The sequence below is a fragment of the Mycetomoellerius zeteki genome, unplaced genomic scaffold (assembly GCF_001594055.1).
Source record: "Mycetomoellerius zeteki isolate Tzet28-1 unplaced genomic scaffold, Tzet1.0 scaffold228, whole genome shotgun sequence".
Classification (NCBI taxonomy): domain Eukaryota; kingdom Metazoa; phylum Arthropoda; class Insecta; order Hymenoptera; family Formicidae; genus Mycetomoellerius; species Mycetomoellerius zeteki.
Genome location: NW_017257203.1, coordinates 273,919 through 290,407, shown reverse-complemented (window position 1 = coordinate 290,407; position 16,489 = coordinate 273,919). Strand labels below are relative to the sequence as shown.

Genomic DNA, 16,489 nt, shown 5'->3' with positions numbered 1-16,489 from the left:
GGGGGGGGGGGGGGTCACTGAGCGCGTGCGAATAGTGCGAGGCTCCCGATTACACCGAAAAGGTCTATAAATGGCAAGTAAGTGTGGAGGCAAGAAACTCATTTGAGGTTCACGTAGAAGTGGCAAGGGAACGAGGCTGCGTTGGAAGCAACAGCAGTAGCGAGAGAGATGAGTCACATTCTAGATGAAGCCGCGATGAAGGAAAAGAACGTGAAAACCAGAAGACCGTGCCTTTGCGAGTCACCTTTGCGGTGCTCTTACTTCACCGATTACGTGTAATACATTACGATCCGCGTTACTTAGGCTTTCATAATCACGATGCATATACATATAATTGATATAACACACACACACACACACACACACACACACACACACACACACACACACATACACACTTATGTATATAGGTATATGCACACTGAAAAAAATATAGTCAATTTTAACAAATATTTAGTTCAATAAATATTTATTAAAATTGACTATATTTTTTTTCAGTGCATATTTTATATATCATTAAATCTGATAGTTGTTCTCTTCTTTCTTGTCTAATCACATTCCTTCCGTTTGCTATTCTTACGATCGTCTTGTCCGCTCGACGTTTCGCAGAGGATTCTGCTAGTATCATAATCTCTTTCCTCCGTATAACGGCCTTCGCATCATCGTCCTTACTAGCGTAAGAGAGTTACGTTTGAAACAGTAACTTTCCCAAGTCACATTTTAAGAGCAATGCGCTAATACAATACACTCCGAATTTAAAGTTTACATAACTACGTAGTTCATAAGGTTTTGCATTTTGTAACGCAATCTCGGGAATTTCAATGCTTCGCGACGCGTCTTTCATATCGAGCCAACTTTCTACATAACTTTAATACAAATTACATATTGTTACAGATACATCTGCGTGTGGATGTTGACGGTGGTCACGCTGAGGTGTCAGGTAAATATATATCTTGCTTGTAACATTACGCACAAGAGAACTTGCAAAGGACACAGACTCTCATAAGAGACAATTTTTTTTCAAAGCCAACCAGTCATGAGAACGCAGAGGTGGAGGGAAACTCCGAAGATTCTGTTATCGACGACACGACCGAGGATTATTGGGCAGGCAGTGGATCGGGACCCGAGGATGAGTCCTCCTCCTCTCACAACGAAACCAGAGAAGCGTTAACTCACGAAGCCAGCGACCACGATACTGTAAGTCACGCATCGCCAATTTGTTTCGCGTTGCGCTCTTTCTTATTGAAATTCATGATAGATATTACACAAGAAGTTTCTCCCCGATTTGTTATTTCTTTGTTCCGTTACCTTTATAGAAACATTTACTTATTTTTTCGTATAACGTTGATTGGTGAAAACAACATGTATAAGAAAAACCAATAAAACACCGATAACGTTGATACCATTAAATTTAAATGGCCCAGAAGATCATATTTTGCAATAAATGTTATAAGATTTTACTGCATAACTTTAAAAAACCAACTTGCTAATTTATTGATTAAGGAAAAAAAATTATTTTAATGTCACACATATATTTTTACTTATATTATTAAGTTATCAAAGCCAGACATTTCAATAGGCAGTAAAATCTTTTATCGGGAGTACTATAGATTTCTAACAATAAATATCGTAGCATGTGACAACAAAGAGGAAAGTGAGAGAAGTAAGAAGAAAGGTGTGCGCGCATCTGCCGTACGTCCAGTTATATTTAATTGGCAAACGGTTTCCTCGAAAGTGGATTAAAAAAAAGAGTTAAACGAGAGCGGAATGGAAAAAAGGAAGTGAAAGAATGATACTTGCCCATCTGTTCAGTTTTGCGTGATTTCTCGTTAACGAATGCTCGCGCGCAAGGCCGGAGAACCTGGATGCAGGTGTTCTGCATCCGCTATGATATTCAAGAGAGTAAAAAAGGGAAGTGCCGACAGTTAACCGCAGCAAAGGCGACGCCTCGGTCGCCGGCGTGTCCTCGATCGAGCGGAAAAATCTTACTGAAGATCCACGCGGCCGATCGTCTTGCTTTCCTCGTGTGACTCTCGTCTTCGCTACGATCGGTATCGATAAAATCGCGAAAGGTCAGTTTTGTAATTGATTTTCAATAAAAATCAATTATTGTACAGGCGCGTTTACTCTCTCCCCGTAATCTTCCTCCTTCCCGCGGTATGTAGAAAATTCCGCAGGCCTTTTCTAAATGAAGGGCAGAAGGGCCACAGAAAGTTGCCTGGTACATCAACACGAGAAGTACCGGAGGGAGGAGAAGCAGAATAAAGGCCATTCCTTTGATTTTAATCGCTCTTTATCGATGATCTACGGATTGCTTTTAAACTAGTTTTCGAGCGGAATCGATTTCGATCGCGAAAAAATATGAACCAGTTTTCCAGTAGAATAGAGAGAAAGGGTATCGCGGCTCGCGGCCACGTCCGTGCGCGACCTTCGTTATATCGCAAATTGCGAGCGGATAAATCGTTTCTTGCACCGCGTGATTCTCCGCAGGGAAAGGCCCCATTACTCGAGAGAAGGCACCAGAAGCAGTTTATTTAGCCTACGAGCGTTCCGTTGCGAAACGGGAGACAAGATCAATTTCATCTGTTCTGCGTACCGCCGTGTTTCCGTCCGTTTCGATTGGAGAGGCGAAGACTAATCACACGGAAATGCAATGCATAGCTTCAAGCTGTCTCAACGACTTTAAATCGTCTTGTGAGAAACTGTGTCCATAGAAATCATTAGTCGATAATCACATAAAAAAAAGCGGTTTTGCTGAAGTATCTAAATATTTGGTTAGATATACAAATCTGAAAATATTTTATTAAACCATGAAAATAATTATGTAGGACGCTCAAGCTCGTTGCTAGAATGTTGAAATTTGTTACAGCATTGCTAATTATATTTGAGCAACCTACATAATTGTTTTAACAAAATGATTTTCGGATATGTATATCTAGATTAATTATTTAGATACTTTAACAAAATCGTTCTTTTTGTAGCTGATTTGACGTAATAGATTATTAATCGTCGGGTATTATCTCTCTCTCTCTCTCTCTCTCTCTCTCTCTCTCTCTCTCTCTCATCACATATTTTATAAAAATTAATGTATGTGAAATAATATTAAAAACAAAAATTTACATAACATTCGCACAGCGTAAAATTAATATAAAAAATTAATTTTTGTTTGGCACATTTTCATAACTGATAAAATTGTTGCATTACTTCACGCTCACACAGAATTCGATCTAAGTACGCTTCGACAAATAATTGAATCTTGAGAAAAAATTCTAGCGAGATAGGTACATTTATCTAAGCCAGCCGAGTGATCTTACTTCAACTTAATGACTTTCGACACTCTAACCGCGCTACCGTTAATCATTGCATGAATGTGCATATCTCGATGCGACTTGATCAAATAAAATCCTCGGAAGAAATTAACATTCACCCGAGAAAAAAATCTGATCCCGTCCGTTGACGTCATCTCCCACTGTAAAACAAAACGAGAAAATCTAAACGGTTACTTGGTATTTCTTCTTTGAAGAAACGTGAGCTTATATCACGGATGTCGATGATCATTAAAGAAAATGTTCTTATTATACACAAGCTACTGAATTCAATGTCAAATTGCTCTCATCGCCGGATGCGTACAAATGTTAATGCGTACAAATATTACCTTGAATTGCTTCCAACAAATGCTAATTTTCGAAACAGTTATTGGAAATAGATTTGTGTTAAATTAAAACTAATAAGTTCTTCGAAGAAGAGTCCACAAAACGGAAGACGTTGTCGTGCGAGGAGTACCGATATGGGATCGAATCGGCCGCGTATTCGACACGAAGGAGCATTTCGTGTTATTGCATTTCCTACGTAGCCCAGTACAGTTAATGCCAAAGTAGCCGTAGTTAAGCATAGCAGGAGTCGAAGGTAATCGGCACTTATCGTCCGTAATACATTCCGATGAGATACCCGCGGAAGATTCAAAGACCGCCGGTCATTTTCCGCGGAACGTAGATCAGACACCAGCGGTTGGGCCCAGTTTCTTGCCAAAGGAACGATCTCCTAACTACTCTACTGGCCCATAAACGCCGTACGCCACTTCGCTCGTCGGGGTCCGTTCCGTTTCCCGGCAGCATCGTACTCGAGTTCCTGAAATTCCTCAAAAGTGGAATCCGTGAAGAGAAGCAATTTTCCTGCCGATCTGTGCGCGCGGTAGGGTGGCAACCTATGTCGCATCGAACGTCGAGAGCACAGGCGGAACGTCATCGAGAATAGTGCGAACGGTGAGAGAAAGAACATGGTAGGAAAAGAAGGTGAAAAAGAATCGGGAAGGATGAGGAGGCGGCCGGAATGGAATGGCGATTTTTTCGTTACGGCGTATGGAGGCTGTTCACAAGTTTTTTTTCCTTCATCGCTTCGCGTTCACCACTAACCACGTGCCCGTCCTCCCCTTTCTCTCCCTTTCCGCGGCCGATTCGCCCGAGTAAGTATCTACCTGCCCGTGCTCGTATCGTGCTCGCTGACTGCTCGCTGACAAGCGGCTCAAAGTACAATATCCTTCCCTTCGTCCACCTCCGCCGTCGTCATTTTATTCGGTCTTCTTGCGTCTCTTCTTGCGCACGGCACCCGTACACGGATGGAATGCCTCGGGTACCCACGCTCGGACAGGGGAATGAGCTCGTAAAGCGTTAGTCACGCGCTACTCGTGCTGTCCGTTTTTCAGACTTCCTCGTCAGGTTCTCTCCAGCAGCGTCCCTTTTCGCCTGCCTGGACTCTCCGCCAACGCCGCGCCAATACCGCCGTACCTCCCTCTTCCGCATGTTTCTCCTCTTCGTCGTGGTCTCGACCCCCGATGCTTTTTCTCGCCCTTTCTCACCGTTCGAGCGGTAGCGATCCGTACAAGCTGAGGGTTAAACCGAATCGTTAACGTAGGAGAGGTCAGGGCTCCCGCTCGACAAGATAGTTTTGCATAGTCGTATCGCGAGAGGCTGTGTACGCGAGAATATTTTGCAGGAATCCCGCTTCCAACCGCAATGCGCGGGCTAACGGCTTTGAACCTGCAAATCACTACTTGCGACTCGTTAGCGGATTCTTCGTATTCATTTTCCGAACTCCCCATATAAATATCATTAGTAGCATCAGGAATATAGCACGGGTGACTGCTTATTAGGATCATTAGCGTGAACGATCAAATCTGAACATAGATACTGAATCGTTTTCTGATACTAACTACGCTATGTAAAATATGCAATGCATAATACATTACATAAACATCGATTATCAACTTTTTTACGAAACTGTGATTATTCTGAATAATTGAGTGAACATTACGTGTATTACTTTAATTTACAATAATTAAGCGTATAGTGACAAAAATTTTTTAACATATTAAAATGTAATAAAATTGTCACTGCAAAAAATTTTGATGGTTTAGCAATTAGTTTTTCCAACAAAATTATTTTAATGGTTTAATAAAATTAGTTTTTAGATCTGCATCTAAAAATTTATATTTTTCAGCAAAATCATTCTTTTTGTGTAGAATCAATTAACATTATTCACTATTCATAAAAGACACATATATTTAATTAATTACTAATTCTCAAATATATATATAATATGTATATATATAATTGAAAATATAAATAATGTATTCATAATTATCAAAGAAATAATATATTAAATCATGATATACGATGAAACATATATGATGCAAATAACAATTATCTGTACTAAATTAAAAAGTATTAAAATTATATTAATAAATTCTTCTCTTTCCTGGAAGGTCGTGTACATTGGCGATGGCGCTAATTACGTGCCAGTTCCTTCATTGAATAATCGACCGTTGAATCCGAATCTTCAAGCGCTTCAAACTCTTCAAGGCTTGCAAGGCCTTTCTGGAAACGGAGGTACAGGAGTAGTCGGCGATGAAGACTGGAGGAGACATCCAGAAACCTGGGATCGCGAACACCGAAGATACAGGCCCAATACGACGAGAGTGCAACGTAAGTACGAAGACAGCGTCTTTTATTTTGTTGAATTGCATTATTATTACTATATATAAACAGAATTGATGATAATTTTAAAATAAATGGTTTCTCGTAAGTGCCTTAATTAATAGTCTCAACAATCTGCTTGTGCTTTTTCGATGAGGTAAATTAAATATAAATCAAGTGGATATGCTGTATAAGGTAATTACTCTTCAGCCCGCACAATCTCCCGAGCTAATAGAAATTTCCTGGTTTGTAAGTAGCTGTAATGGCGGCTTGCATCAAGACGCTAATTCAGCGGAAATACGTTACGAAAGGGTATTGATTATGTCGATCTATAGAGCCAATAGAAATCTCTATTTGGTCGATAATGGATTATCGATTCAATTTATCTTGTGATTACATTATTGCGTTCACGCATGAAAGAGATTATACTTCATGGAATGTATTTAGAGTAAGAGGACGTTCGAATAATGGAATAGCATAATATCGGGGCGTAAACGAGGATCCGCTATTTCCCGTCCGAATAAAAGCACCGACAAAAAGCGTCTACGGTATCGCTCTGGTGGGTCAGTGTGCCTCAGAGGAAAGAGCGGTGTTGTCGTCGCTTTAGCATGTCGATCCGTTATTTTTCTCTCCATTGTCCGGCAAAAGGCCGCAGCCTGTGAGGATAGCGCGTGTTATAGGACAAAGTACTTCCCTCCGGTGTCTCGGTCGATTGACTTGGAAGAATCGCAGTCGCGCTCCGCGCAATATATCCGTCCATCTCGGTCCGCAGCCTAGCGCGCCCGGGAATTCAGAGTGTGATGGCTACCGTTAGAGAGAAGGCAATTAAAACGGTGTCGGAAAGTCGTACGACGCTCCTGACATCGAGGGTACGGAGGCAGAGATACACCACCTTGCTTGCAGCACCTTCGATGGCATCTGCAATTGTCGTCATCGTCGTCATGGGCCCGAGGATCGTCATCATCATCCCGCGCGATCATCATTATCCGCATGTGGATCACGATTGCCTCGTGGAAACTCGAGCACACGGCCCGTGCAGATATCTGGTCGCGTATATGTTATGGCGCCGGTAATCGACGACAGCTCGTCTCTGACATCGCTTTTTCTACGAGAAAATTGCGACGCCGCGTCGCAATGAAAATGATGTTTATGAGGGGCCGTTACGTTATTTTTTCCTTTTTATGCCGACGCGTACCATGACGTGAAGTTATGTCGTCGAGTCCGCGGGAATTCTTTGAATGATTTAATATTATCTTGAATACATACGGTATAATATATGATGTAATATACTGTGAGATTATCCAAGCTGCAGTTATTATTTTATGATTTTTTTCATGCTGTATATCATCTTTTATAGCGTTCGATTTTATGTACGCTGAAAACGCTATCGAATCACATTTATACAAATAATAAATTTACACGATCACAATTTTACGATTCAGCGATGGAGTCGTTACCTCTATATATAAATTAACTTTACAATGAATTTTCTATCCTGTTCAAAATCCTGTCTCCACAAAGGCTTAATCCAATGATGCCTCATTAAAACTTTAATCGGTCGCTTCAGTTTTAATCTCATGTAGCGGGTGTGCGGTAGTAATTAATGCCAGTAGAACAAGACATTAATAACGCCGGTGTAATATCCCGTTATGAAAGAATAATAGACTATGTCCTGTGAAAACAAAATTAATTTTCTACGCGTGCGTATAATTTCTTATGTTACACATATGTGTTACGCTCATCCGCCGCGTATGCGATTTTTCTGGAACATCGAAGTTTATTGTAAATGCCTGAGCACTCACTGTCCGTGCATATGGCGAGTAATCAACATAGCAAGAGCATCACTGCCTGATACTCCCGGAGAAAATTATTAAATTACAGTGTATTTCATGATAATATAAATAAATAATATTTACGGGATGGAATCGTATACAAGCCATTCTCAAGCCGCCCTTCAGCGAATCCTTTTAATTGCGTTTTGCGGAAAATTACGGCCATACTGGAAACCGCGTTGTGAGAAAAATCCTTTAACGACGCATCGTTCCCTTCGCTCATTCGACCAGAACGAAACGTCTATTACACCACTTCTTACATTTTTGCCGTTTGCAATCATTTCTTAACTAAATAATTATACGGTAATTTGTTTCACTGATACCTATTATTCACGTGAGATGAAGATACGATCATCTATTATTTATAAATATTTATAAAGAATTAATACTATAGAATTAAAAATTATAATTCCGAAATATCACAACATGCGCTTATATACAAAGCGTTGCAGCATCGCTTTTTTAATTGCAAGACAATGACTTCTTCCATAGTGTAGGTATCGAGAAGAATTGAATTATAAGTGATTCACATAAATCTATTTCGCTCTACTTCATTGTGATAAATCATTCTATGCGCATTTAAGAAAACTCGACCGTACAATATCAATCAGATTCTATTTTTTAAAAGATCGATGTGCCGAAGCCCTTCGAGACGACGGGACGATCGATGATCGCATTGCTACGGTAAATTTCCTAAAACATTTGGATGAGCCTGCCACTGGCAATGACGAATGCTACGCCCGGCCTATGAAGCTCGCTGGTTCAATGAAGTCGTAAAGTCGAGCCGCTCGTTCTCTGCGGGAACTTGAGGCCACCCGCGGTATCGTCAATTACGCGAAAGAGAGCCCATTAGGTTTAATGTATCCTCCTCGGCAACACTCGATTCTCAAACGTCCTCGAAGTTCATTTTGCTACTTCTTTCCCTCTTGCTTCTCCCACGAGGTTTTTTTGCTACGTTCCTTTCTTGGAATGTTTTCCAACTAATTTGGATTCGAATCGATAAATAAAGATGCTAAGTATCAAAAGTTGAAGTCGACATGTTAAAACCAGCACCAGAGTTTTAAGGGAACCCAACGATATCCTCCACGTTTTTCCGTGACCACTCTCGGCACATTCGAGCAAATATCGGCGTTGCTCAACTCTTCCCATTGTCTGTCTACTGACAGAGTTTTGCCGGACGATGAACACAAAGCACGTATCCGCAATTCTAATAAGCGCGTGCGTATACGTGCGTGTACGTACGTGCGGCCGCTCGAAAATGCGCTCGACACATTCGCGACGGCGCGATGCGTAGGACGAGGGTGAAACGGAACGGTTGTATCATCGGCATGCGCCTCCGGTGTAACTATCTTCTCATCACTATCCTTTACTTTTCTTTGAGTCTATAACAAGCATATGTCGGCTTTTTTCTCATCTTTTTTCCATTTATCTAAATGAAATCAACAATAATCCATTTTTATTTACTAATAAATATTAATAATTTATTGCGGGTAATTTTAAAAGTACTATAAAAGTTTTATACCATTTTTATAGATAAGTATCTTCTTTAAAAAAAAATGCGTCAAAAAATTTATTTGACAAAATTAATTTAAATTAAATTAATTAATTTTGCGACCCTATTTCGATAACGATGATATCCTTATATGATGAATATCATCCAATGATGATATTCAATTAAGTATAGCGTTCGTCAAACATATTCAGGTGTCATGAGAGGATACCATCCTACGATGACGGTGTGCGTGGGATGAGCGTGGGTCACGAAACGAAAAGGTTGTATCATCGGCGGACACCTCGAGTGTAACTATCTTCATCCTCCATCAATCTCCATTCCGCTTTGCGGTTACGTTACTACAGTGGAAACGGCTTCTTACCACGAAGAGCGCCTATACGGGACCCCCAACTTACTTTCACTCGTCATCGACGACCGGTTTTCCACTCGCTCCTATCCGCAAATCTGCGATTTTCCGCGCCCGGTTTCTTCATACAAATGACGACAGGCTCTCTTGACCGCGAACATACGCCCACCCTATGATCGATCGACACGTTTCCATCTTCTGTGATTAAGTTTTGTTTGAATACGAATGCACATTTCAAAATGACAATTACCGGACTCGATATGGTAACGCTATTTTTACACTATCTTGAACATTTCCTGACTGAGAAAATTTTTTTGCGAAAGAGAATTATCTATTGCGTTTCATTAAATAAGATAGATCTTTGGCTACAAATAATTTTCTTGTAAAAATCTATCGATTGTAACACCAATACGTTTAAATTCTTTAAATCTTATTTAAATAGTACTCGTATAAATATGGTTCAAACCGCAACTATTTGAAAAATTAGTTTATCCTTTAATGCGTATGTATAATACTTAATACATATTTTTTAAAATTATTACTACATTGATTTATTATCTAAAATTTAATTCTTGCTAAATATAGACACAATAAGTAGACACAACATCGATTTTTTTGTCAGTTTGTATATACACAGTTTTCCATTTCTCTTTCAACATCAAAGATGCCACCTAGACCTTCTTAGTTTCGCAAAGAATTAAAATGCAGATAGAGAATTTATCATGTTGCTGAATCAACATAATTATACGTATAATGAAATATAAAATAATGGAATGTAGATTTAATCGCAAGGTTGGAGAAAACGCGTGTAAATAAAAATTAAAATTTATTATACAATTTTTTAAATCGACTTATTGAATAATTATTAATTATATGTTAAATAATAATTTTTTACATCTTATATTTTAGATATCGAGGCGGAATGTCAAGACGATTACATGAAAATCAGAATCGGATTCAATGGATCTTTCACCGGCCTTTTGTATTCTGCAGGTAAAGTTCAATTATATTAATGAATAATTATTTCTAGCATCGTGCAATTTACTCAAAATTTTTTTATTAAATACCATTATATTTTTACAATATTAAATGCAAGTAGCCAAACAATAACATAATGAGACTAGAGTTTAAAAATTGCTTTTGACAAAAGATTTATGTAAATATTGCGACGCGAATTATACAAATGGTGCGGTATCGAAAAAGTGATGATGTTTAGAATTTTACGCTATATTCTCTATTACGGTCAAGAGATTCGACATAATACTGTATCTAAAATATGTGACTGCATAACTGGCTGCATTGCTGGTCCGCAATTACGTCGGTAGACAGTGAGACGAGTATACGTCCGCGCTAATGAGGTAATGGCGGAAATTATCGTAAAGCGATCGGCGGTCGTCCACATCGGCCGCACCAGAATTTTTCTTTCACCGTCGTAAGTCCATCTGTCCGGTCTAGTAAGATACTTCCGTTATTTCGAAAGAAGCGTATCGCGGCCGTGCCTTCTGGCAACGATGTACCGGCAAAAACGGCATCATCGTCAAATGATTTCTTTACAAATTATTCGATGAGAAAGACGACCTCTTCTTGAACCTTGCATCTGCTTAATATCCATTCTGCTAATCCGCAATTTTCTCGTTGATCGTTAATAAGCCCGTTAATCAATATTTCAATAATGAGCTAAGTGCCTTTGTGCCAACGCGGATGTGGTAGCTTCGTAAAACACTGAGGCTTTCTGATTGAATCTAGCAGGACAACTAAAAAGTCAGATTACCTTAATCCCCGACTTCCTAATTCCGGCGCTAACGAGTATACTTTGCGTTTTTTTCCTCATTTACTCTTTGCCGCTCATTTGCCGCTCGCGATGAAAATGCATCAACGTCCCGCCTATTCTTCGCAACGCGGTCTGTATAGTCGAAATGCCGTGAGGTAGATTGTTTGATAGAGATATCGGTCGATATTCGATATCCGATATCGAACATGGTCGTATCATAGACGACCGCGTTCCGGATGAACAAGAATAATCGTTTTTAATTGCAGGCTACTCGTACGATCCCGATTGCATGTACGTTAATGGGACGGGCCGAGACTATTACGAGTTCTACATTCAGTTGAATCGGTGCGGCACCCTCGGCGAGAACACTCATCATCAGGACAGCAGGAAGAATCCGACGGTACGTAAAATAGACGAGCGCCGAGCGCATCGCGGAATGACGGATCATTACTTTAGTGTGTACCGGCGCCGGTCGACAAGGAATAATAATGATTAACAACACCGGGGAAAAAATGAGGAAGACTTATTTTTAATCTTGATAATTAGAGAAAATTAGATGTCACATCGCGCGTAGATCGCGCGGGAACGTATAGACACCGCTATTGCTGGATTCACGTGAGAAATAAGACTCAATGACGTATTACTCTTGTCTTTCCAGAAAAATCTTATGTGGAACACGGTCACAGTGCAGTACAATCCATTAATAGAGGAGGAGTTCGACGAACATTTCAAGGTGACTTGCGAGTACGGCTATGACTTTTGGAAGACGGTGACATTTCCTTTTCTCGATGTCGAGTGAGTGGTCCATCTTTTTACTTTTGAAATAAAGTGTTAATAATGGGTATTTCTCAAAACGTCAAAATAGGCTTCAAGCGTAGAAACAGTACAAAGGGTCACATTCCATCTCGTCTGAAACCTTCGATTACGCGAACTCGATGGAACGTTTCACGCGAGGCGTTTACGTAATATCTACGATAATGTCTAACATCTGTGCTATCCTGCTGGCGCGAAGTAGGCCGTACTGCTCGCGAGATAACGGATACGCATTCTTCCTGCCTCTTACGCACCCACCTTCTTCCAGGGTCGCCACGGGAAATCCCGTAGTCTTCACCCTGCAGCCTCCGGAGTGCTACATGGAAATCAGATACGGTTACGGGACCACTGGAACTAGAGTGGCTGGACCAGTTCGTGTCGGAGATCCTCTGACTCTCATTATCTACATGCGCAGCAAATACGGTAAGCCTTATATGTAGTTTAACTGCAGCTTAACGGCGGCTTCGTAAAATCGTCATAATGGATTCGACCTACTAGGAATGGACAACAATGCTCGAAAAAGACAATAGGAATTAAATAACAGTTTTTAATACCGAATTAATAAGTAATTAATCATTATCTTACAGTATTAAGTTTCTATAACGGATATCAATTAAATTATACATATATCACTTATATTTTTACGATAAATTAATTTATTACTTTCTTAGAAGCGCTTTTGAAAATAGAACTAATGGGAGAGTCTATAATTTAATTGAATCTAATGTTTGTTTGTGTAAAACATAATTATAAAATATTAATGAACTGCGTTGTATTGTTATATTTAGCAATAAACCTTCAAGACAAAAAGTTTATAAAATTGAAACAAAAAACGAATGTGCTTGCAAATTGTTTACAATACGTATTTTCGTGTATTTGTTTTTTTATTCGATGCTCAGCCTAATCATATGACGTCCGATTCTATCAAGCTATGATTCGACAGCGATAACGGTATAAGATGAACAGCAGAAGACTTTGTTAGTCAGCTAGTCAGTCTGAGCTCGGTAATTTGCGAAAGATGCGGAAATGCTGGCGAGAAGATATGAAAATGTATGTGCTTTGACGTAACGACAGATGTCTGTACTTTAACTAGTCAGGCTTCTGTATTTACGTCTACATCACTTATGTCATGCAAATCTATGTCAGAAGGTAGAGGACGTTAGATCTTATTCCCATCTTGGCGCTTATGACTAATTGATTTTGTTATTGTGACATATATATTTTATGAAGCTAATCATCGCTTTTTATCTAATCATAATAAATTTTTAAGAACAGAATCTTTAAAAATCTTTAAGAACAATTCTCTACATCACTTAAAATTGCAATCTTTCTTAAATTTGCTTAAATCTTCTGTAATTTATGAGTTAATACTTTATATTATAACGTTTTAAATGTTATCGTTTTTATAGATAGTAATAGATTTGACGATATTCAGATAAATGTGAATATTTATGCCGATTTTTTTTTTGTAGATGGTTTTGATATCGTCGTAAATGATTGCTACGCTCATAATGGCGGAAACAAAAGGATTCAACTGATCGATCAATACGGATGTCCGGTTGATGACAAACTGATCAGCCGGTTTCGCGGTTCCTGGTCGGAGAGTGGCCTGTTTGAGACGCAAGTTTTTGCTTATATGAAGACCTTCAGGTTCACGGGATCGCCGGCTCTGTATATCGAATGCGATGTTCGCATGTGCCACGGAAGATGTCCGGTAACTAAATATTTTTTAGCGCGTTACTACTTGATTTCATTCCATTCTTGATCTATTTAAGTCAGGTAGTAAGCAGATGTTACTGTCATCATTTTGTCGTAATAAATGTCAACACAAAATGTCGTAGTAAATGTCATTTTAACATCAAATTGATGACAAATTGATGGCAAATGATGTTAGCTTGCTACCTGATTTTTTTTATCTCTTTAATCTATTTAAGTGTTTTACGCTCATTAAATTTGATTAAATATTCTAGAAATTATTTACTTTTAAAATAGTTTAGTTATTAATTAATGCTCTATCATAAAAATTTAATATTTTGTTATGTGTGTGTATCGTATTTAATTGTTTGGGTATATATTACGTACTTTTGAATTTTTACAGTTAAATTGATAATTTTTGAAAATATAAAAAAGTACTGTGAATATTCTAATTTTCAAGCGATGTTTTTATGCTATTTTGCATCTTTCTGTTATTTGGGCTTGAAAATAAATTAGTGTCCCAGTCTTATAAATATTTTTAATTTAAACGATTCATCCGTATTTCAGAGCCAACCTTGCCATTGGAGAAACGCGAAGAATGTGGTGAAGCGGTCAGTGTCGGAAATCGATGGATCATCGACGCCGGCAACTAGTTTGTCGGAGAATGTGAACCTCTTCCAGTCTCTTCGTGTTCTTCAGGAAGGCGAAGCGGACACGGAACTGTTCCAGAATTCCACTAGCTTCTCTCGCAGCGGTAAAGAAGATATACATATACATGTCAAACATAACATTTTACTGTTAGAACAATTACATGTCAAGCCATGCATTTATCATAGCTTCGTTCACTAAGAGATGCTCTACTTTTTTTTTTATTATAATTACGTAATGGCGAGCACCGATTTAAAATGAACGAAGCTTGCATATAAAATTTTGCAAATTTTAACTTATACTCTACATATGATGCTTCAATAAAACTAAGCAAACAAATAATGAATTCATTTCAACAATTATACTAGTTTATAAAATTTTGTGCAAGAGCATATGAAGACTATTTTTAGAGTAGAGAATTAAAATCAAGCAAATGTTTAATATGTATATCTTAGTGTTAGATGAGGCATTAGAATTATTACAATTACAATCTTTTTAAATTTAAATTTTTTTTACATAGGATTTAGTGAGCCTACGACTGACAGAGTATGTTTGAGATCTACAGTGGCCAGTACAATAGTGGGACTCGGCTGTGGTTTCTTCTGTATCATGGCCGGTATGATACTAGCCATGTGTTCGCGAATGCGGCGACAAGCGCGAGAAAAATTATTATCGGACAGTATAAGCTATATGACGCACCAAGGTCGAATCAACTAGGGTAATATTTTTAGCATGCGGAGATCTATTTCTTCTCGCTTCATCTCAATCAGTTGCGATATCCTCGCATCTTTCGCAGCAAGTGGAGCTGACTAAGGAACTGCTCCGCCGGTAATATAAGAATGCGTCGTTAAAATAGGAAATGGTCGATATAAATGACTGAACTTCGAGCTACTGATAAATCGACATTGATGAAAATGCGATTAAAACGCGGTGATAAATTTATTATTTTTATAAATCGGAAGAATATCAGATTTGTAAACAATTTAAGAAGAGTCTTTTTACATACTCTACTCTTCTTTCAATTAACTTCTTAAGGTAAGCATGGGATTAATACAATGCGAAGTGCCTTATGTATTTTGATAGTCGTCGATAATTCAGGCTCCCATGGATATAATAGGTCTCATCGATTCATTGTGTGCGAATGCTTTTTTATATAAATAATATTCGCTGCTATACTCTCGCTTCTTTTAATTATTGAAGTGTTAATCGATACTCATTCGTCAATTGATGTATATGTCGCGATTGAAGTATCTGTGACGAGTTATCGCTCATCGATAAATAGAGGTAGAAATCATCGATATTGCTACGATCTCGGTGCCGAATGTGCGTTCAACGGAATTCGATCTTTACTGCGTCGATCGGTAATTTAACACAGTTTACTTGCGATCGACATGGTATCTTCTTTTTTTTTATTGTCTTTTTTGATCTCGCATACGGCACATTTAGAGATCAAAACGAACGTAACGTCAGTAACGACGCTTAATTGCCGTTGATAAGATTCAGTACTTATATGTGTCTATCTATGACATTACTCGCCATATTCAGGAACGTGAAAATAAATTTTGCTACCGATTCACTTAATAAATTAATTAATACGTGAATTGATGAATAAATAGAAAGAATATCTAATATTCAATTTAACAAAGTTAAACGAAACATATAAACATCACCAATTAAAGTATTAATTAAAAATTATCTTTTATAACAAAATAATTATAAAAACGTTATAAGAGAAATTAATCTTATTAATATAAATATATTTGTTTTTAAACATATTTACATAAATACGTATAAAAAAAAGTACTCTTCTGCAGTTTTCTCGTATATTAAATTAACGTATAATCAAAATATATCGTTGCACAACATTTGAAAAGCAAAACCATTTTATAATTCTTAGAA

At 38.3% G+C, this 16,489-nt stretch overlaps 1 protein-coding gene across 1 annotated transcript; it reads left to right on the top strand.

Annotated features, from left to right (window-relative positions):
- Window positions 1-900: 900 nt before the first annotated feature.
- LOC108723255 (uncharacterized) lies at window positions 901-15,825 on the top strand. Its single transcript, XM_018448823.1, has 10 exons — window positions 901-940; window positions 1,027-1,197; window positions 5,762-5,981; window positions 10,573-10,656; window positions 11,701-11,834; window positions 12,093-12,229; window positions 12,516-12,670; window positions 13,720-13,961; window positions 14,510-14,696; window positions 15,111-15,825. The coding sequence occupies exons 1-10, from the start codon at window positions 911-913 to the stop codon at window positions 15,305-15,307; spliced, it is 1,557 nt and encodes a 518-aa protein (XP_018304325.1). The 5' UTR covers window positions 901-910; the 3' UTR covers window positions 15,308-15,825.
- Window positions 15,826-16,489: the final 664 nt, after the last annotated feature.

Coding starts and splice junctions, on each gene's coding strand:
- LOC108723255 (XM_018448823.1), top strand. CDS start 911: ATGTTGACGGTGGTCACGCTGAGGTGTCAG. Junction 1,198..5,761: donor AAGCCAGCGACCACGATACT/GTAAGTCACGCA, acceptor CTTTCCTGGAAG/GTCGTGTACATTGGCGATGG. Junction 12,230..12,515: donor TTTCCTTTTCTCGATGTCGA/GTGAGTGGTCCA, acceptor ACCTTCTTCCAG/GGTCGCCACGGGAAATCCCG.